This window comes from Phyllosticta capitalensis (genome assembly GCF_038381095.1).
Source record: "Phyllosticta capitalensis strain CBS 128856 chromosome Unknown BKA78scaffold_11, whole genome shotgun sequence".
Taxonomy (NCBI): Eukaryota; Fungi; Ascomycota; class Dothideomycetes; order Botryosphaeriales; family Phyllostictaceae; genus Phyllosticta; species Phyllosticta capitalensis.
Genome location: NW_027117449.1, coordinates 13,109 through 33,363, shown reverse-complemented (window position 1 = coordinate 33,363; position 20,255 = coordinate 13,109). Strand labels below are relative to the sequence as shown.

Genomic DNA, 20,255 nt, shown 5'->3' with positions numbered 1-20,255 from the left:
GCTCGCTCTGCCAATCCTTTGTTTTGTTTGGGGAGTTTGGCATCGCTATCGCCGCTGCGGGTCAAGTGCACGAATCGTTGGGGACGTCTGAAGGAACTATTTTTATTGAAAACCGAACATGTGTAGAGTATAGCCTTCGCTGGGTATCTTCATTAATCGTCCTACTACATCCACCGCTCCTCACACCCCGTACACATCAAGTCATCTCGATCATCTCTCAAAACGCGCGAATACTCGAGCAGCAAGCGATACATGTAGACAATCTGGTCCTCCTCGCGCAGCGCCTTCATGCGCCACTCGCGGCCCTGCTCGGCGACGCGCTGCGCGATGGCATCGCCCCGGTCTGTCAGCGCCAGGAAGCGCATCGTCTCGGGCAGCTCGTCCATGCTCATGCTGACGGGCACGTAGTGCACCCACGGGAAGAGGCGCTCGTCGTGCCACTCCTGGAAGATGGTCTGCTTGAGCACCGCACTGTGCGAGCGCAGCAGCACGTAGAAGCGCCCCGAGTACGCGTTGCCGTCGAGGTCGAAGAGGAAGCGCGAGCGCAGGCTTTCCGACGGCTGCACGCGGTCGCTGGGGTGGAAGTAGTCCTTCTCCGAGTTGCAGGCCGCGCTGTCGCATTGGATCACGGCCGTGAAGCGTGCGTCGTATAGTTTTGAGAGCACGTCGGTGCTGTTGAATGCCTTCCAGACGCCGGGTTCGGCCTCCGTCAGGAATGTCTGCGTGCTGTTTTGGAGGTGTTGCGCTTTTGCGACGAAGCGCTGGCGATGCGCCTTTTTCCAGTCCGTCACGTCGTTCTGTCGGCTTCCGGTGGTCGAACCGGCCCAATAGAGCGTCGGATGCTTCTCTTCCCAAGGCACGTCCTGGCTCTCGTCATACATGTGCTCCCTGTAAAATCTGCGATATATGGGAGCTGGAAGCAATAGATCGTCAAAGGTGGATGGTTTGCTCTGCGTGAACATGGGGACGGCGTTTGTTGTGACTCTCAAAGTGTCTGGTTGCTCGAGGAAACCGTGCTGATCTCGATACTCTGGATGCTGGCAGACGTCTTTGGCGGCGCTGATGTCATGCACGAACGGCATCCCGAAATCCTCGACATCGGCACGACAGGTGTGTTGAAACATTTTGCGTCCGTCGCATTCGGCCGTCATTTTCTCAAAATTTCCACTCTTGCGACCGCCGTCGTACCATTCGACTTTCTCCGACTCGTCAGCATTCGAATCCATTTCAGAGCTTGACATGAGTACCCGCGGCTCGTCATAAGGATTGAACACCGCGTCAAAGTCTGGAATATCGTGAGCAACAGAGCTAAGAAGCCCTGCGAAATCCGTCGTCAACCAGTGAGAGCTTCCTGCCGAGAAATGACCATCGCGCAGCTTCAATGATAGGACGTTGTCACCGGACGTGGCAGTGTCGACATTGGCCCGCAATCTCTCGGGATTGACCTTCCAGAACGGCTCCATCATCGAATGAATCATGTCGAATTCGTCGATTATGGGAGAGTTCTGAGACCTAGCGAAGTCAAACCAGCGATCAAAGCCTGGCGGTGGGCTTCTGCCGTATCTTCTCTTGTACTCGTCCGTGGCGACCGTAATGTTGGCTGATTGGCGCCACAACATTGCAGAAAAATCGGCACTTGCTTTTTCAGAGAGTGCGACAATGGGATGAACATTGGGATGGCGAGGTCCTTGAACTGGAGACGGCCAGAGCTTGAAAACAACAAGGGACAAAGGCATGATTGTCATCGAGAGCACGATGAAGCGACGAGCCACAGACTTGCCCAAAAGGTTATACGACTGAACAACCGCAGTTATGGCCACGATCGCAGGGCCGATCGATTCAGCCCAATGGAGACTTTGAGCTTCACAGATGCCGAAGCCGAAGATTGCTCCAACAGGCGCGATTTCCCAAGGCGTTTTGTGGTTAATCTGGTGACGGTCAGTAAAACCACCGCTGAAAATTGCAAGACTATTACCAAGGATAATGTGAAAGCCCACTTGACGGCTTTCATCAAGCCAAGTTTGATGGTACCTTCGGCATGGAACCGATCAAAACCTTCGCTGAAGAGAATTACACAGCAAATGGCAGCCAGGACCGCCACAGTCTGCCAGAGTATACTCCTGGCCAGCCTTGATGAGATGCCTGGAGCTTCATAGTCTATCAGGCAACTGACGGCTTGATGAAGATGCGCGAAGCCGACGACTTGTGCTACAAGTGCTAGGACTGAAATTGCAAATGCTGTCAAATTATCCGGGCGACGAAGCAGCAAGAATGAAACGATTGCGATGATAAGACTGATCCGCAACGACTTGAGCAGCGGCAGTATGGTCGACTTCTGTGGCTGATCGAAGAATGATGTTGAGGTGTCTAGCCGAATGGCAAGCAAAGCAGGAAGAACCGCAGGCTGCGTAGGTAATCAGCAATGGACAGCAGATGAGAATGTACAACTCACCGTGCTCCACCGGACGTCGACCAGCGACCTGCAGACGGAAACGATGCCAAACCAAGCGGCAATCATGATTGGGTGATGGTCGCTCGTAATGCTCTCGGGCAATTCGCTGTACTCATGGCGTCTTAACAATACCAGCTCGTTGACCATCAAAAGAAAGATTGAACAAAGCAGATCAGAGGAAATTTCTGTGAAGCCACCGTAGAATGCCTCTACGGGGACACATGCAGCAAGAAAAGCGACAGCACTAAGGCTCGGGACATGGTCGCGCAAAAGACCCATTGCGGGGGAAGGTCAACGAAAGAATGGAGACTGATTGTGATGATTCTGCGCGACTGCAACGCCGTTTTGACAACGAGCGTATGCACACCTTCGGTGAGAACCGACAACTTTGCCGGATACCGCAGATCTGCGGTCGGATCACATTATTGACGGCCAGTAGAGTAAGCGCGCGGCATCGTATTGGTCCGAAGGATCAATGCCGAGGCGGCGCGGTTGCGGCTCTGCGGACAGCAGACAAGACATATTCTTCAAGTAGGCGCCGAAGATTATGAAAAGTGGGCTCTTTTTCCAAATGCGTAACTGAGAACGGAGTCGATTCCGCGGCTTTGCGAAAGTCAGCAAATGTATGCTACGCGCTACAGCGTGATTCGTGAGAGTGGGACATGGAAAGCGGCACAGCTGCAAATCCGTGCGCGCTTAAGCGCGCAGTTCAGCCATTTGCGCCACAGCAAACAGGAAAACAGTCCAGACGACGTGGATCAACGTCGTTCTTACTCTTAGGTAGAGGCTCTACCCGTGTATCAGGCTGAACCTTGCTTCTGTCCACTTCGTCAACTCCAACACCATGTCGCCAACCATTGCGGCAACGACAGCCTTGACTGGTGATTATACGATCACAGTCCCGATGACAACTCTATTCACACCACCTGCAGCATGTCAAACACACTGGACGTACGAGAATTCCGGATACAACAGCGTCGAAAATGGCATCTTGCTCCAGAACGTGGTGAACAGCCCAGCGACGGCGATTGACTCGAACTGCTTTCCATCTGGCTGGACTGCATACGGTCGTGCCTATAGTCGTCAGGTTTTCAGTCCAGGAGCCTGCCCTATAAGTTACACCACGGTGACTGAATTGACGGGCGGAGGAACGACTACGGGGGTGTGCTGTTACTCGTAAGCTTTCTTGCGGTCGATCTCGGTCTTGTGCTCCTGCTGATGGACCACAGTGACTTTTCTTACTATGGTACCATCTCCACGGTCAACTATGGCGCCACGGGTGACGCGAATTTTGTTGGCTGCATCAGCGTCTTTCCTTCCGGCTCTTCAACGAGTGTCCCGGGCCGACAACAGCTCGCAAACGGGTTTCTCGTCTCTACCGAGGTTACTGGACCAATCACAATGTGGGCGCAGGCCCTGACGATTGAATACCGACTGAACGATCTCGCTCTGTATCCTGCACTTACCTCTTCCACTTCTTCCACCTGGTCCATCGCTTCGACATCTCATGCGAAACCCTCTTCTGTTCTTGCAACGGCCACAGCCTCTGCCACAGCCACGACCACGTCAGTATCGTCGGAGACAATTCCTAATTCGATCGTTCGCGCTTCTTCGACTTCGGAACCTTCTTCTCAACCTAAGACTCCTGGTCTATCGGCAGCCGCACAGGCAGGGATTGGAATCAGTGTGTCATTCGCTGGGGTTGCTCTTTTGATCGTTGGATTTTGTTTTTGGAAGATACGGCGTAGGCTGCAAGCTGAGAGACGCGGCCCTCTGAACCCGTACATCGATCACAAGCCGATTCCTCTGAGCGACGGGCCATCGAGACCAGCATCGGTCAAGTCTCCGACTCGTACAATACATCAGTTACCGACGAGCCCTGAGCCTTCCGAGCTGTATGGGAGCGCTTGGCAGAAACCATAGCACTTTTTTTGGTCGATAGATTGTGATGATGTAGTAATGAGTCTTGTCGATTTTTTCCTCGTTCTTCCTATGACTCTCCGAAGTTGACTGGCCCGTTTTCTATGTTCGGTTCCGAGTTGGAAGATACAAAAGCGAGGGAAAGTCGGAGCGTATCTAGGACCATTAGCGCCGCTCTCCGTCGCGCATCGAGGCATGGATGGTCCTGCGTCTCTCGTCGCTGCCGGACATGATGCGTTTCGATCACCTTGAAACTGCGCCACCAAAGCAGGCCTGAACCGATCCTTTGATGCTTCCAAACTCCAGAAGCAAAGGTTCCGTTGCATGATTCCAAAACAATCTTTCCTGCATTGTGCAAAAAGGCGTCGAGGAGGAATGCGAGGCCGGGTTTGATGGGAGCATTTTCGGGACTAACGCGAATTGGAAATTCGTGGCGGAAGCTTTGCGGCGGGGGCGGGTGCCTCGAGCTCGAGCTCGATCAGAACGCCAACGGCACGCCAACGCAAAAATGCGGGCCCGGTGGAGTATGGAAAGAGGACAGATGGAAGCGTTCGTGTCGAATTTGAGGACAAATGCGACCGCACCTGACAGACGTTAGCTTATGGAGTCGTGTCAACCGCCCAGCAGATTGCAGAGAAGGCTCAGCGTGAGATTTCTTCGGGCTTTCAACCTACCGACACTGGAGACCTGCCGTGCTCCATTTCCTTCTCTTTCCCATGCGTTTGCGACGTGGTTCACAAGCTGAAGCCTGGAGCTCCTGTTCAGAAAAGAGTCGTGGGACAGCGGCATCTGTTTGCGCGCGAGGCGCGAAACGCTCATCGCAGCGACGCCCGAAGGCCGGCGATTTCTGAGCTGCGCATCGTGACGGTGGCTGGCTTGTGGGCACTTCCAATATTTCGTCGATTCGCAAGAGCAGGCTGTCAGCGATGCAGTGTGAGGCTGGCGAGCTGAAATTTTCGAGTGGGAGGTTGTGGTGTTGGTTGTGCTTGCGCGGTGTCGCACCCAGCGACGAAGTGGTGGCCGGGCACGCTAACCCGTTATGGGCCACCACCACAATCGACCCCGAACATGGCAACTTCAAGGTTTCGTGCCAAAAGATTTGCCGGGCAAATGTTAGGCATTTGAATCACTAAGTCAATGGTATGTGCACAGGGAGCATTCGAGCATTCGAGAAAAACTTCTACATTTCAGATCATGATTCCGATGATTCTGTACAGTCTCATCCCGTTGTTCCGTATATCAGTCTCCTGTACCTATCCCATCCTATCCTTGCCTCCGTCTTCGAAGCATTCTCGTCTTAATCTGTCTTGATGTAGCCCAGGAAGTGATCATACCCCCATGCAAATGGACTTAGGGCGCTCAAGTCTTCTTGCTACTCCGCCTCCTTTTGTGCCTCTGCAAGCCCAACACGAGGGTGTTGTGGTACTTTTTGACTATATCGCGAGTCTTTCCGAGTTCGGCGTGGAGTGCAGAAATGCCGGCGGCGCTGGCGTCTTTCTGTCATGGTGTCAATATCTCTTTAGGATTATGCATACGGAGCCTCCCTGACCTCTTCGAGCTGCTTCAAAAGCTCGGCCTCTCGCTTCTTCGCCTTGGAATTCTCGTCCATCAGCCGTAGGGCCAACTTCTGGAGCGCATTCATGTCTTTTTGCAGCTGTGCAACCAGGAACTTGCGCTCTTCTTGGCCTCTGACTGGTTCCGGGGGCAAGACCAGAAAGTTGCTCTCCCGGCCGTCGGTTGCTTGCGCACAAGGAGTCTCCAAAGACGCGTAGCACAAAGCTTGCGTCGAGGTATCGCCAGTGGCTGGATCTGTGTCTTGCGGCAAAGTGCTGCTGTATGCACAGGGAGTCCTCGAGCTTGCAGCGCTGTTGACTTGGTCGTTGTGCGGCGATCTGCCGCCGTGCGTATAAGGAGTTGTCGAGCGCGCGTCGCTGGACTTGTCTCTGAGGGCATTCCACTTGTTCAACCACTTGCGGCGCAACCACGTCGACTGCTCCTGCCTCTCTGGCTCTTGGCGCGCTGCCTACATATTTTGTTAGTACATTATTCCTAAGTAGGTAGGCACGAAATTCCTCACTTTGGCAGTTCAAGCTCTTCGCATCACTATGGAGAAGTGTGGATTGATGTCCATTATGGTATGAGCTGGAGTTGGAGGTGCAAGGTGTTGGGAGAAGTAGTGTGAACAACGTGATTCTGTACAACTTCGAGGTCTCCTCAAACTGCGCAAGCACCTGGCTCGGGTCCTCATCAGCGACAAAGTTGCCGGGATTCTTGATGTCATCTGTTGCTGCGGACGCGCGCGAAGACACAAAGTCCTTGTCGTCCGATTCTGCTGAAATCGACGAGCCGCCAGGGTGATCGCCGGGCACTTCGACAAACTCGTGCTCCAAGGCGCCGTCGGTGGTCCATTGCTCCAGTCCTCGTATATACGCTAAGCCAAATTGAGACTTGTGGCCATTTCTGGCAATGTGGGGAGAAGAATATACAAGTCATTTAATGAAGGGATCTTCTAATGGGCAAAAAGGTATGGTCCGTTCTTTTGGTGCTCCAACTGCATCAATGGAAGTGCTGATTCTCGCCATGTCTCAGCGAATCCCCAATGATCTTTTCTTCTTCTCGTACTAGAGCGCATCTTCTCCAACACCGTAACCTGACATCTGGCTGTTGTCAACACTGACCTCTATTCGTGGATTTTGCTACTGTGATACTCTTCCCATCTTCTCTATCAGGTAGCTTACCATTATCTAGTGACCGAACCAATCCAACATGGAGCCTCCTCCATCCGCGAGCAAAACTACCGGATCCTCCGCCTCCGCCACCTCAACACCGAAATCAGCAACACCATCGCCCACGTCCACACCTCTGTCCAGGCGGAACTCAGCACAGACCCGGCGCTGGCGGTCGTGCTCGACAGGCACAAGCAGAGGCAGCGGCACATGGCTGCCCAGCTCGACGTCATCAAGAACGTGAATGACAATCTGCGTGCGTCGATTGAGAAGGCCGTGTCGAACATGACCGAGGCCGCGAAGCGCAGGACGAGAGCCGAGTTTGCGCATTTGGGGGGCTTGCTTGGGAGCCTTCGCTGCCGCCTCGGCGCTATGGAGGAGAATCTGGTGGCTCATAGAAGTGGCGTTGATCTCTTCGCTCGCAAGTTGCCCGGTTTTCTGGTCTTGACGAAGCGGGCGATGGTGGCAGCCAAGTCTAACACTGAAGAAGAGGTAAACGATGAGGGGATGGAGGACAAGGAGGACAGTTCGATCAATCAGGGAGAGTCGAACAGTGAAGGCACATTGGACAAGCTATACGAGTCGACCAATGAAGAGAAATCAGAAACTTAAGACGAGTCAACCGAGGACGACAAGTCAAGCAACGGCGACGAGGCCAGCGATGAAGACGAGTCCAACGATACAGACGAATGGGAGACGGAAGACGAGTCCAGCAACGAAGACTAGCCCATCATGGAAGACAAGTCGAGCAACGACAACGAGTCCAGCGACGGCGAGAAGTCAAGCGAGGAAGACAAGCCAAGCAATACCGGACAGCGCGAGGTCAAGGAGGATTGATCAGAGCCATAGGACTTGAGAGTTGGACAGGACAAGGGGAGCAATGTTTCCCTAGACGTCAAACACTACTTCCGGATAATACAATACCGTGTCTGCCCCCACAGCTAGCTAACGAAATGACCGCTCGTTGAGCAAGTGACGTACCAAATGACCCGCCCTGAGCTCAGTAGCGCCAGTAAGACGATGGCCCAGGCATATTGCAGACCACTTGGCTAGCTTTGGCGCAGAATCCAAGCCTTTTATATCTCCTACTCCCGGACGCGGATTGCTCCAGCCAGCACGATTGCGCCGTGGAAGCGAGGTGGGAAAACAGCTTCCGCAAGCCCGTTGACGCAGGTCCTTCTGCCGCGTCTGATTTTTGCAAGCCGTGTGTTGTTTGGGAGCCGCTCGGTTGGGCTATGGCGCCACTCACCTCTTGCTCTGTCTGAGGGCAAGCCGGGCATTTGAGGTGCGCACGTCTTGCTGTGCTCGGCGAAGGGCTCGCTTCAGCAGGGTTTAACCAAATATTATGTGATGGACAGGCGGTGGAAGGTTGCGCATCTTGAGGAAAGCAAGGCAGATGGAAAAGCGGATGGAGTGGTACGTTCGAAGGAAACAGAGCGAAGCTTGCTCGCAGGTAGCATTCATAGCTGCAAAGCAAGCGTACATGTAGACAGAAGCGAGGACGAGAAGCAATTTGAGGAGCGCATGGCAAGTGTTCATGAGACAAGCAGCAGGCAATGACAAGTAGCAGGCAAGGGGACTCAAGATGATTGTGGGAAGACTGACTTGAAAGACGGCATCCAGGACGCGCGGATCGATTGCGGTCTTGATTGAAAGCGACTATGAGTGTCCTAGTCTCCGTGCTAGCAAAAGACTCTCGTTCCTGAAGTTTGTATCCACCTCAAACAGTGTCCTGGTAAGCTGCCTTCACTGATGGCGGCGGCACTCGGGGTGAAAAAGCCTGCAATGGCAGGCTTTGAGGAGGAGAAAGAGAGTCCAGAGGACGAAGAAAAGGAAAGTGAGGGCAAGGACCGGTGCCCAGGCGAGAAGGAGCGCATAGTCTCGGACCGCTGAGAGAAGCGTCAGAAGCGAAAACGGCCGCGAGCGCGTGTCAGTGTTGCCATTGATGTCGGTGGTGAGGTTGCGGGCAAAGCGGACTCGCCGGCCACTGTTGACTCTGGGTCGAGGGACATCTTGGTATTCTGGGCTACGGAAGCGTCAGTATGATGCATTAACAGACGGACCTGACACTCACTACAACTGGCGCAAGTAGGCGTCTTCAGAGTCCTTCCGGGCAGACTCTTCCAGCGTCATGCCCCTGATGGCCGCTCTGGCCCTCGCTGACCTCTGCCGGATGGCCTCTGGGCTGGATTCTGGTCTGTCGTCAGTGTGTTTTCGACACGTGAGTGTAGGTTGAGCGTACGTTTGCTATCCCGGGGCGACGGTAGCTGAGCCAGCGTAGAGCAGGGGAGCAAGGAAAGGAATCGGCCGGCACCAGGGCGACAGCCTGACCGAGCGGAGTGAAGGTCCAGGGAAGAGATAGAGTGTTCTGAGGCGCTCAAGATTTGTTTCCGCGCTTGTGTGGTCAAGTGCACCGCACGGAGGAAGTTGCAATCCAGCGTGTTCCGCGCGCCGCACCATGCCAAACTTTTGCGCGATCTGTCAACAAAGCTCGCTCGAATCTTCATTTAATAGACGCCGAAGTTTGTCGAAGCGGCCCTGTCGATACGCTGCCCTGACAGACTGGATGATGATTGGGCAAAGGGTGGAAAAACACTCTGCCAGTCTTACATGGCTGTACTTCTGCTGCACATCTTCAAGTCCGAATCACCAGACGTTGTGTGCTAATACAGTTCAGATTGATGGAAGAGCTGTCCTGCCCGAAGCTTGCATCAAGCTCGTTCCAACTTGGCCGACGGCCGTCACTTTCTCAAAGACTACCGCCAATCGCTTGAAACGCAACGCCATTCAGGGCACGAAAGCGCAAAACCTACCGGCTAGATGTTTGCCAGAGCCGAGCGGAATCGCAATCATGTCGTCCCAGCACGCGCACCGACGACGAGTACCCGAGCCTCTCGTGTCACTCCCGCTGAGAAATCCTCCAAGCGTTGTGCGTCGACCGCTACAGCTCCGAGCTTTTCCTCGACTCCACCACTTCCAACGTCACACGTAGTCTTGGGAAATTCTGCACAGCTACTGGTGCCACCCTATATCCAGCGAACGATCCTCTTCCCAAAGCCGATATTATCAAGGTCCGTTGGATCTGGGGACGGGGGCGGCACTCGCAGGCTTGCGCTTCTCGCTGGCGGACAGGTCTGCAGAGGATGGTAAGCCGGATGGATGGCTTGGAGGGTCACAGTTGGTGGCTTTGGCGCTGCCTCGGCATGATGCGGTTGCTCTCAAGGCATTGGGCGCTCGACATAGTTGGAACGATTAGGTGTGGTGGAGGGAGTCGTGCTGGGACGATGTTGTGGTGTGTAGTCGGTGTTTGTAGTCGCGAGACCATGGGGTGCAAAGGTACTTAAGCCGTAACCGGTTTAGTGCGATTCGACCAACCTACACAGCGGAACGCCCAAGTCCTTGCCGCCATCCTCAACTCCAACTCTTCAACTTCCCCACATCTCCCTGGCATTTTACCAGTGCCGTCCCGCAGCGTCAGATTGCAACTCTTGAACATGCGCAGTGATTTCGAAGCAATGCTGCTCTCAACACCGTCACACTCGCAGAAATCTCCAGCCCAACGACAAGAGTGCCGAAAAGCCAATGCTGCCACCTCTACAGGTTTGCGTAACGCAGGTATCGAATGAGCTCCTTCGACAATGATGACGGCATATGGAACCACCATCGGGCTCAGACTTGTGCCGTTCAAGGAATGTATGGGGTGACCGTTGCCACCAACCAACTCATTTCCAGACTCCCAGACCAGCAAGCCTGGCGCTGCCGTGCCCACTCTGTGAAGGCTGTGGGAAACTCACACGTGAGCTCTTGGCTGTATGTCATCCACAGAGTCGTTGGTGTACTGTCAATCGCTAACCAGAAGAAGCAGGTCGACGGGCCGGCGCATTGATTAAGCCTTCGATCGGACATTCCGACGTGGCATGCAGAAAAAGAATGATTTGAGTGGCTGTCCACTCAATCCGCATAATGCTATCCTCTGGCTATGCAATATATCATCATTTCAGGCGTCTCAATTGTCCCCGAGTCTCTCGAGCAACAGGATATGGTCTACGTCCCTGGGCTGGGTTTGATCGTTGTATGTTCAAAGCCAGCCAAAACATGCGAATCGTCTCATACATACGTTGCACGTTGTGTTCGGAATGACGCGTTGCACAATGGAAGCCTTGTTACCTTGCGCCCGTAGTGGTACAGATGGGGCCAACATTAACACGGACAAGGCAGCATAATCGCCCCCACGCGGTTAACGCTGAGCCAACAACGCGTCAGCCTTGCTCATCAATTGACTACTTACAAAAATCACAATATCGGCTACCGTCAGTCGAGGACGTCGACAAGTCATGCACATATTCAACAGGAGAAGGCTGCAAGCCTCTGCCGTCGAATCGACAAAGCCCAGTTCCGCTGTGGCGAACTCTGTACCCACCTCCGGCCTGAGATTTGTCGACAACTCAAAGGGTGCCCTCCAGGCTGTCGAAGAAGTGGCAGACGTCCTTGATGAGACTTTCAAACAAATCGAATTTGAAGGTATTGATCGACCGGCGCGTCTGAGAATCTTGGCACTAACCGCTTCGAAGGCAGTGCCAGTGAACAGCTTGAACAATACCAGGCGCGTCTTAATGGCGAGGCTGAGCGTTACGCAAACTCGTCTGTCGACAGTTGTAGTAGCAAAGAAAGTTGGAACTGGTGAGTTAATTGCCTCCACTGTCACCGGAATCGGGCTTATTTTTCACGAAGCAAAAGAGCAACTGCAAATCTTGTGTCAATCGCTTGGAAGTGTGCCTCCGGCACCTACGATCCTTCCCATGCCCTAGAGCTTGAAAATCACCGATTTCAGACAGTAAAATGTCTCCCTCCCTCATTTGGGGGAACGGTCAAAGCGACTACGATGACTTTTGTCGAATCCTCGGGGTCTTCGAGCAACACCTCGACATCGCTCCCAGTTCTTGTCGTGGCCATTCGAGGAACCGCCAGTACCGTCGATATCATGGTCAATCTCAACACTGAACCTCGCATCGCAGGGGAGTTCCTGCCGGTCGGTTTGGCGGTCCACGCAGGATTCCTGGGCGCGGCACAAGCGTTGGAGCCTCATGTTTCTAAAAGCATGGCAGAAGAATGCCTCACGGGTCAGGCAAAACACGTCATCTTCACCGGACATTCAGCAGGTGCGGCAGTTGCCTCTCTTCTCTTTTTGCACTACCGAAAGAAGTACGCCGATGCCCTCTCTGTCACGTTGTCCTGCATCTTGTTTGGATGCCCCCCGACGTTCCAGCCTGCTCCAAGTCTACCAAGTCACGTTTTGAAGCCAGCCGCTGGGGAGCTGTGGCTCAACATCATCAACGAGTACGACGTTGTTTCCCGCGCCGACAAACCCTATGTCCGCTCCCTGGTAGACTTGTTTCGGCTCGGGTACGAGAAACCACCTCTTGACGGAGAATCTGACAGCCTTTCCACGTTGAGCTGTACTTCTGACGATACGAAAACAATCCGTTCCTGGATTGTTCCTTCGCCTGAATTTCGCCACGTTGGTGACATCATAGTTCTTCAGATGTCACGACCGATCGCCTCTACCAATGTGAACAAAGTTCTTGAAGATGACCGGTGTCAACTGGTGGCGTGGAATGTTTCATGGGACGAATTCTCACAGCTTTTATTCACCAAAGTCGAAGTTCACCGTCGTTGGTATTACGAACGAGCAATTTCCATGATCACAAAAGGGGCCCTTTCTTGTTGACCAGAAGTAATGGGATGCGATTGTCATTTGGATCTCCTCGAACGTGCTCGGTTTCTACTCTGGATCCTTATCAAAGCTTTGTCTGGCTACTTCCCTTGACCTGTAGTACGATACAAGACCAGCAATCCTTCTAGCCATGTCCCGCCGTTTTCCTTTGTCGAGTCTTTGCTTGCTGAGTCGCACACTCTCCAACTCCGACCAAATCGCTTCACAGTCCCAGCAAAGGCACCGCATATACTCGGAATCGAAATGCATGCGAAACAATTCTTCGGTCTTGGTCTCTCCACCCTTCAGTATTGGTTTCCCCAATTTGTCGTCGTGGTCGATGAAAGCTCCTACAAAGTTTTGCATGTCCATTTGGTACTGGACGCCAGCACACTGGTGGGTGTGCCAGACGAGGTCAATGTCCAATGTCGGGACAAGCATGATCCCTTTGTGCCACTTGAGCAGCTTCAGAAATTTCTCGTAACGTTCGATGGCTCGCTCGAGTGTTCCAACGACTGCCGGGCTTCGCAGCCACAGATGCTGTTCCATCTTTTCAACAAAAGAGTACTGCCGGTCGACAGCTGCAGCAATGTCGTTAACAGTCTGCTCGTACTCTGATGCCTTGATACAATTCTCAAGCAGCACTCTGACAGCGTTGCCAATGGGTAGTCTCGGCGGGAAGCTCTGAGTAGTCACAATCGTGGCGTCCGGGAGCCAAGCCGACATTTGATCTAGGATTTTCTCACGTCCCCCACTTTCTATGACTGAGAGGAGGTCAGAGGCCAGACCACATTGCTGTTCGAATCGCTCTCGGTTTGCCGTGGTAAGCCGATAGGACATCTGATCAAAGTCGATTGCTGCATGCTTGCAAATAGTCAGCACTCATCAGCTTCTTCGGCAAAAGGCGACGACCACTGACGATCTCATCCCATGGAAATGGTGTCTCGCGAATTCTGTTGCATCTCTTCTCTATGCACAAGTTGGCAAAGTATACTGGGTTCAAGAGGCATGCTTGCCAAACCATCAGAATATCTTGTCACTTGTCAGCTGATAGACCTTGACAGATTACGATAACTGACCGAGTGGCGGTAACATGGAACCATCTTCCAGCCACAACAAGAACCTAATAACGGCTGTACGGAGGAATACAGACCATCTCAGGGCTCTGGTCTCCTTGTACTGCTTGCTTTCGTCTGGCTCTTGCCCCATGCATTTGATCAAGGCAGAAGATTGAACTTCATTGCGAAGACGGTGAATGCAGTGCAGCAGTTCCAGATGAATTGCGCAGTCATGAACCGAGGGCAGTGTATCCAAGTCATCCCCCTTTTTCCCTGAAGAAGTCGATGGATCGAAAAGCTCCAGTGGTGGAATCTGTGGAGTTTCGTCGGGCGGCAATCCAATTTTGCTCCCCAACTGGACAGCCTCTGCTGCCTTCCCGCTGCACTTGTGCAATTCAAAGTCCACAAAAAACGCCATCAGAAAGATGTAATTGACCAAAATCTGAAAGCAAAGGGTCGTGACAATGGAAAGCTTTCCAGCGGTTTCTGACGGGTGAACGACTTTATTCCCGTCTTATCGGTATTGTCTCACAAGAAGCAAAGTTGATTCTCGTACGACTGACTTATTTTCGGCAGGCGATCAGGTGCCATGATCTAGGCAGACTTTCCGGTTTGACAGGCTGAATTTAGGCAGCCACCTGGACCAAGGCAGATTTCTCAGCCTTGTCTATGCTCGTATTACATGATCTGCGCGAGGTGTCGTTCAAATGCAGTGCCACTATCAACCCCCCAGGCTCTCGATATCCCCCAAACCCAGCCTTGCGAATCATATGAAGTCTCGCACTTTCGCGCCTCGCTCTCAACACTCCTCTCTGTACAGTCAGAGCCCGGCGATGATTTTCTGAACACTTCCAAGCTAACCATGTTCGCTAGCTCTGGATCGAAAAACCACATCTCTGAAATCAAGAAATCTAATTGGGAGTATATAGGGCCATCAACACTCAGGCTCAACGGACAGCTTACAAGCTTGTACTGGGACGGTGTGAGACAAGAGTTGGAGAATATCTTGTTCACGCTCAAGAAGTTTCATGAGCCAAAGTATGAAAAGCTTTGGAAAGATGAAGAGGACGAAACAATAGACGGTCTTTATGGATTCGAGACATTTGTTGGCCAGGTTTCTCAAAAGACGCATTCGTTCTACAGCAACGAGTACGGTAAGTCGAAGTTCCTATATTTGGGACATGCGTTGACAAGAGGTTAGCAAATTCTAAAAAATCATGGAACGTAAAGGATAGATTGACGTCGACGTACGAAGACGGTATCTATCTCAAAATAAAAAGCTTAGAGACGGAGCACGCCTCAGACAAGTTGAAGTCTGCAATCAAGACAGACATGCAAAGAGCAGTCGAAAGGAATCGTCTTGATCCCGCGGAAAAGCTCGCCAAAATGCTTCTGAGAAGTGCAGGCTTCCTCGACATTGAAAAGATCATTGAACACCGTCCAGTGCTGCCTCGATTTTGGAAAACGCCCACCATTCCTCAAAGTTGGTCGAGGCCAAAGCCCATGAGAGCAATCATCGATAAGCTGACTTGATGCAGTGTCACTTGACAGATTTTCCGAAACCCAGCAGCCTGTATTCAGTCCCCGCAAGTGCCCAGAGTGCAATCAAACCATTCATGGCACCATGTTTATCCCGCAAAATAGCAGGGGCGACTCGGGGACCTACATCTGCGAGCAATGCTATCGACAAGCACACTATGGCGACAAGTCTTACTTGAAAGTGCCAAAGCACTGTGTCTTTGCCGAAGCGATTAGTGCCAAGAAGAGCCGGGAGATCTGTCAGTGTCCAGGTGTTCCTCATTTTGACGAAAGAGGCAGTCCAAGGCAATTGTTTCCGGTGGATCGGCGGGAGCCTCATATTGACGAAGGTCCAAACACCTGCGGACTTTTGCAATTGAACGAGCAATTGGCAAGAGCAAAGTATGCCACGATAGCCAAACAGCCGGGTCGGAAGAAGAGGGCGATCATCAAGAACTTTTTCGACTTCAGACCCTCAGATGAGAAAGCGACGAATCGGAAAAGAGACGGAGACGATGATGACTGGGAAGACGAAGATGATGGTCCAGGATTCAGCATGCTGGCCAGCACTCTCGGAGTATCTGATCAGGAGCAAGGCGACAGCCAAATCCCGTTTTTCCTCCGGCCCATTGCCCAAAACTATACCTTCGGAAATGTTCACATGGCGCTTCGAGTCGGGCCCCTGATAATCGAGAATGGAGTCAGCAAGTAAGTCTCAAAACCACCAGGTAAAGGACATGGGTCATTAAATTCGCTTGGCTTATCAAAAGATAGCTTGACTGACGCTAATATGCGACAGTACCAAGGGTGGTGCGTTAATTACCTTGCGCAACCCTCCCCGACTGTTTGGGGAATCCAAACCGAGACCGAATCGTATGCTTGCTGTCGGCGGTTCCAACGGAAGGCCACTCTACACCCAAGCAAACGATGGCGATCGAAGTCAGCCGAAGCGGATCAAAGCCATCATGAAGCAGGTCGTAGGATGGCCCTTTGCCAGGGCCTCGGAATCGGCTCGAGAGCGTCGATTCATCCGCGATCTTGTTCAAGCCAGCAAGCTAGAGAGGTTATACGACCCAAGCTTGTCCAGAGCAGAACGGCAGCAAAACTTGGACAGTGTCCTCGATTTTCTGCTTGATCAGCTCAAGACGATACTCCAAGACAGACTGCAGCTGTACCTCAAGGACTTGGCCCTAAGACTTGCCCACCCAGAGGTGCGCATCCGGTGGGATGCGACGAGAAACAACTGTCAAAACTTCTGCGATTCTCTCCTCAGCCAGCGGCGTTTCCAATCTCTCGTTGACCAAAGACGAAGCAAACCACGCTATTTGATGAGTTTTGTATGCCGTCCTGGCGCCTACCAGAGGATCCATGTGCGTACAAAATTTGACGTACCAAATGGACTTACGGAGGAGTACTTGTTAAAGTTTCGCCATGGACTGCACGAAGAGTCAGACATCGTGGACAGCCTACAGGAATACTGGCATGACTGGGGAGCATTCGGTCGTCCCATCTACCGATTCCAAGATCTCTTTCCGTGGGACTGCAGCGAAGCTTTTGGTCGTCACCCGGTTGCTTGCTCCAACTGCAACATCTCGAAGCATGTGTGGGCCTTTCCTTTCGACTCGTGGTCAATCATCTCCCACCACCTGGCGCGAGATCGCTGTCTCTACGCCACCCATGGTGCAGATGGCTCGCCCAAGCCTCTCTCCGATGCAGATTGGCTGCGCAACCGGCTCACGCTATTCAAAGCCGAAGACGCACTGTCCGCCGCTGCCGCCGCCATGGCGCAGAACAACGGATTCCGGCAAGCGACGCAATGGCTCCTCCAACAGCCGTACCACGATATTGATCGAATGAAGCTGGGAGGCATACACCGCGCGCAGCCATGGAGCAGCTTCTTCATGAAGGATGCGTACAATCACTTCTTTATCGCCAGATGGGCCCACTTCCGCCGTGAGGACCAGATCACGGCCTACGAGATGCTCCGCAATTATCGTATGGAGATGGTCGAGGTCGGTGTCACCACGAGGAGATGGGCAGGTGGTCATCATGCGAAGGGTGGTGATGCCGGTGTGCAGATTGACCCAGGGAATCTCGGGGCTTGCGGTACCGTCTGTGCAAGTCTTGCCGATGCAGATTCTCTGTGCGCGGCTGGGCTCTGCGGGGCCACCGCTACTCTCTGTGCGGGTGGAAACTTTGCGTCGTGTGCGAATGGATTCTGTGGAGGTGGTGGAGGAGGAATCTGTGGAGGAGCAGCAGGGGCTACTGGCTGTGGAGGAGGAGGAGCGGGAGGGAGTAGTGGGGGAGGTTGCGGTGGAGGCGGAGTTGGCTGATGACTTTGACTTGATTCTGAGTTCGCAGTCAGACAGAGGGAGGTGGATTTCCATCTTGTAAAGCTCTGAAATGTTTAATCAACTCTGTCCCTCCATGTTCGCCCGTCAGTGTCGGCCTCTTGTGAGCACCACCAAATCCTCGATTAGTTAGGTACTCAATATCCGGGGGCACTTGCAGTCAATGAAGATACTTCAAGGGTTCTGGTCCATCATTACTGGAGGACTTTGGTCGTCACCTCTCCGCACACTGGGTGTAGGCAAATAATCAAAACACACTACTACCTTTCTTACCAGACACCCCCTACAACGGATCCCACGGACTAACATCCTCTCCCCAACTAACCCCCCTATCCTCCAAAAAAGTACTTCCCTCCTCCCCCGTCACCTTGGCCCCGCTCCCGCTCAACCCACACACCTGGCCCCACCCCCCAACGCTCTCCAACTTGCTCCTCACCAGCTCCTCATACTCTCCCACCTCGCAGCTCCGCCCCGGCCCGTCCTGACACGCCGCCACGGGATAGGGCACATTGTTGAACAGCACCCGCACAAACACGCCGTCTTGCGACGCGCCGCACTCGGCACTGCACGCCAGCCGCTCGAAGCCAACGGTGCCGCGCATCGGGACGACGTTGCTGGCGCGAAAGGTGCGGTTGGCCGGCGCAAAAACGCCTGGCAAAGGCGCTTGCCCGTCGAACACGCCCGTCGCCGCCGCCAGCTGCATCACGGGCCCGTCGTTGCTGAAGGCCGCGATGAGCGCGTTGGGCGTCCACGTGCCCTCTTCATCCGTATACGCCGTCCCCGGGCCATCCGCAAAGCGCTGGAGCACGGCCAGCAAGAACGGCGCCATCGTCACGCTGCCGACCGCATTCCCCGGCCCATGGCCGTACCAGTACCGCAGGTCCTGCGCATACTCGTACGCGGCGATCTCCTCGGGGCGGAAGACGCCGCACCACGGCGAGCGGGCGCGCGTGATTTGCGATTCGAAGCCGCAGAGGTACGGGAACAGCTTGGCGTCGGAGGTGTTAAAGAGGGATGGGGTGGACGAGGAGAGAAGCCTGTTGATGCGCGCCACGATGGGCGGGAGGTACGTCGACTCCCACGCGGCGAGCGCCGCGCCGCCGCTGTTGTCGGTGAAGGCGGGGCATGCGTCGGACGGGGAGAGCGAGTTGCCGCCGGGCACGGCGGCGGGGGAGGTCGCGTTGAGCACGATGATCGTGCCGTTGATGTCGATGTCAACGTCGCCGTTGCACGGGGCGCTGGCGAGATAGGACCGCGCGAACAGCTTGGCCGAGTCGAGGACGCGCGGCGAGGCGGCGTAGAGGTTCGCCCACAGCGTGAAGTCCTCGTCCTCAACCTCCTTCCCAGGAAAAAGATCGGGATACCTCTCGCGATAGTAGCGGCCCATAGCAGCCAGCTCGGCTTGGCCGGTGGCCGAGAGGTTTGCGATTTGGCGGGCGGGATCCGTCAGCACGGGGGACCAGGAAGCGAGAAATTGCAGCTCTGGCGCGTCGGTTGTGAGGTTGGTGGCGGATTGAATCTTCTTCTCCAACGCAACCCACTCGGCGTACGCGCCCTTGTCGGGGAACCGGCTGCCGTGGCGCGATAGGAACGCCGCCATGTCGACTGTGCAGCCGATGGGAGCGGTGGGCTCGATGTCGAACATGTTGGGGCCTGCGCCGTTATCAGTTGGAGTAAAGTTGGTTCAGGGAGTCAGGGTGTAAGGGGGGTGGGCTGAGGGTTCAGGGGATGGGGGGATGAGCTTACCTTGGAACCACGGGGAATTGCCGCCCAAATGCTGCAAGGCGTTGAAAGGCGCCGCTTCAGCCTCAGCCTCAATCTCAATCTCAATCTCCGTCTCAATCTCAATGTCAACCGCAGCCGACACAGCAGCAGGAGCAGGAGCAGCGCGTACCGCTCTCGCAACCACCACTGCTACCACTACTACCACGAGCCGCAGCATCGTCGTCGTCGTCGGCCTGACTATCATCGCGTCCGTCCGAGCCGCTGGGAGTGGACAGTCAGTCAGTCAGTCAGTCAGTCAGGGAGCTTGCCACAACACAAGAAGAGTACCCAACGTATCCACGGTCTGCGATACGAATCACCGCACAGCAGGCCTGATCTTATACCACACCGCCCATAAGTCACTCCCCGTAACCCGTTTACCCAACCGACGGAGGAGAGACAGCCATCAGGAAAGTTGCGCCGCGAGCACGGCACGGGTCAGTCGATGAGCACTGAGTAGTTAGTACATAGTGGGGAGGGACAAGGATGGCATCGTGAGTGGTGTTGAAGAAGCAGTGATGGGCACAGGGATGCTTCAGGCACGTTTCGGCGTGATTGGACGACAGACGACAGACCATGGAGGCGCACCCATCTTGCCATGGGTCGGCAGCGCATGCATCGCCAGATGCGATGCATGCGTGCGGCAAGCGAGGTCAGAAAAGGCTTCGTAAAGGCAACACCGGAGCGTGGGTAGATAGAGCGGAGAGCAAGCAATAGAGCCTAGTTGGCGGCGACCGAATTGCTGACCCCCCT

The 20,255-nt window shown here is 54.0% G+C and overlaps 9 protein-coding genes across 9 annotated transcripts; 4 read left to right on the top strand and 5 right to left on the bottom strand.

The window, feature by feature from the left end:
- Positions 1 to 164: 164 nt before the first annotated feature.
- Positions 165 to 2,471, bottom strand: BKA78DRAFT_288165 (glycosyl transferase family 90-domain-containing protein; the record flags this gene model as incomplete). The annotated part of the gene is made up of 3 exons (XM_066885744.1): positions 2,453 to 2,471; positions 1,976 to 2,404; positions 165 to 1,928 (listed from the first exon to the last, which is right to left on the bottom strand). Exons 2-3 carry the CDS (start codon positions 2,009 to 2,011, stop codon positions 165 to 167), a joined length of 1,800 nt encoding a protein of 599 aa, XP_066739480.1. The 5' UTR covers positions 2,012 to 2,404; positions 2,453 to 2,471.
- Positions 2,472 to 3,285: 814 nt separating this feature from the next.
- On the top strand, positions 3,286 to 4,375 carry BKA78DRAFT_361233 (uncharacterized protein; the record flags this gene model as incomplete). Its single annotated transcript, XM_066892438.1, has 2 exons — positions 3,286 to 3,628; positions 3,682 to 4,375. The coding sequence occupies exons 1-2, from the start codon at positions 3,297 to 3,299 to the stop codon at positions 4,373 to 4,375; spliced, it is 1,026 nt and encodes a 341-aa protein (XP_066739479.1). The 5' UTR covers positions 3,286 to 3,296.
- A 1,522-nt stretch (positions 4,376 to 5,897) lies between these two features.
- Positions 5,898 to 6,830, bottom strand: BKA78DRAFT_299176 (uncharacterized protein; the record flags this gene model as incomplete). The annotated part of the gene is given in 3 exon segments (XM_066887017.1): positions 5,898 to 6,395; positions 6,415 to 6,791; positions 6,821 to 6,830. 3 exon segments carry the CDS (start codon positions 6,828 to 6,830, stop codon positions 5,898 to 5,900), a joined length of 885 nt encoding a protein of 294 aa, XP_066739478.1.
- A 710-nt stretch (positions 6,831 to 7,540) lies between these two features.
- Positions 7,541 to 8,000, top strand: BKA78DRAFT_36733 (uncharacterized protein). The gene has a single exon (XM_066892600.1). The coding sequence runs from the start codon at positions 7,598 to 7,600 to the stop codon at positions 7,952 to 7,954; it is 357 nt and encodes a 118-aa protein (XP_066739477.1). The 5' UTR covers positions 7,541 to 7,597; the 3' UTR covers positions 7,955 to 8,000.
- Positions 8,001 to 8,654: 654 nt separating this feature from the next.
- Positions 8,655 to 9,761, bottom strand: BKA78DRAFT_36724 (uncharacterized protein). The gene is made up of 3 exons (XM_066892595.1): positions 9,341 to 9,761; positions 9,173 to 9,290; positions 8,655 to 9,124 (listed from the first exon to the last, which is right to left on the bottom strand). The coding sequence occupies exons 1-3, from the start codon at positions 9,603 to 9,605 to the stop codon at positions 8,845 to 8,847; spliced, it is 663 nt and encodes a 220-aa protein (XP_066739476.1). The 5' UTR covers positions 9,606 to 9,761; the 3' UTR covers positions 8,655 to 8,844.
- A 1,671-nt stretch (positions 9,762 to 11,432) lies between these two features.
- On the top strand, positions 11,433 to 12,800 carry BKA78DRAFT_299174 (Alpha/Beta hydrolase protein; the record flags this gene model as incomplete). Its single annotated transcript, XM_066887016.1, has 4 exons — positions 11,433 to 11,619; positions 11,670 to 11,778; positions 11,830 to 12,693; positions 12,740 to 12,800. 4 exons carry the CDS (start codon positions 11,433 to 11,435, stop codon positions 12,798 to 12,800), a joined length of 1,221 nt encoding a protein of 406 aa, XP_066739475.1.
- An 80-nt stretch (positions 12,801 to 12,880) lies between these two features.
- On the bottom strand, positions 12,881 to 14,287 carry BKA78DRAFT_299173 (uncharacterized protein; the record flags this gene model as incomplete). Its single annotated transcript, XM_066887015.1, has 3 exons — positions 12,881 to 13,675; positions 13,731 to 13,843; positions 13,891 to 14,287. 3 exons carry the CDS (start codon positions 14,285 to 14,287, stop codon positions 12,881 to 12,883), a joined length of 1,305 nt encoding a protein of 434 aa, XP_066739474.1.
- A 444-nt stretch (positions 14,288 to 14,731) lies between these two features.
- BKA78DRAFT_257250 (uncharacterized protein) lies at positions 14,732 to 17,720 on the top strand (the record flags this gene model as incomplete). The annotated part of the gene is made up of 4 exons (XM_066885168.1): positions 14,732 to 15,027; positions 15,066 to 15,352; positions 15,408 to 16,095; positions 16,187 to 17,720. 4 exons carry the CDS (start codon positions 14,732 to 14,734, stop codon positions 17,718 to 17,720), a joined length of 2,805 nt encoding a protein of 934 aa, XP_066739473.1.
- A 301-nt stretch (positions 17,721 to 18,021) lies between these two features.
- BKA78DRAFT_257511 (histidine phosphatase superfamily) lies at positions 18,022 to 19,680 on the bottom strand (the record flags this gene model as incomplete). Its single annotated transcript, XM_066885193.1, has 2 exons — positions 18,022 to 19,391; positions 19,485 to 19,680. The coding sequence occupies 2 exons, from the start codon at positions 19,678 to 19,680 to the stop codon at positions 18,022 to 18,024; spliced, it is 1,566 nt and encodes a 521-aa protein (XP_066739472.1).
- Between the last annotated feature and the right edge of the window lie 575 nt (positions 19,681 to 20,255).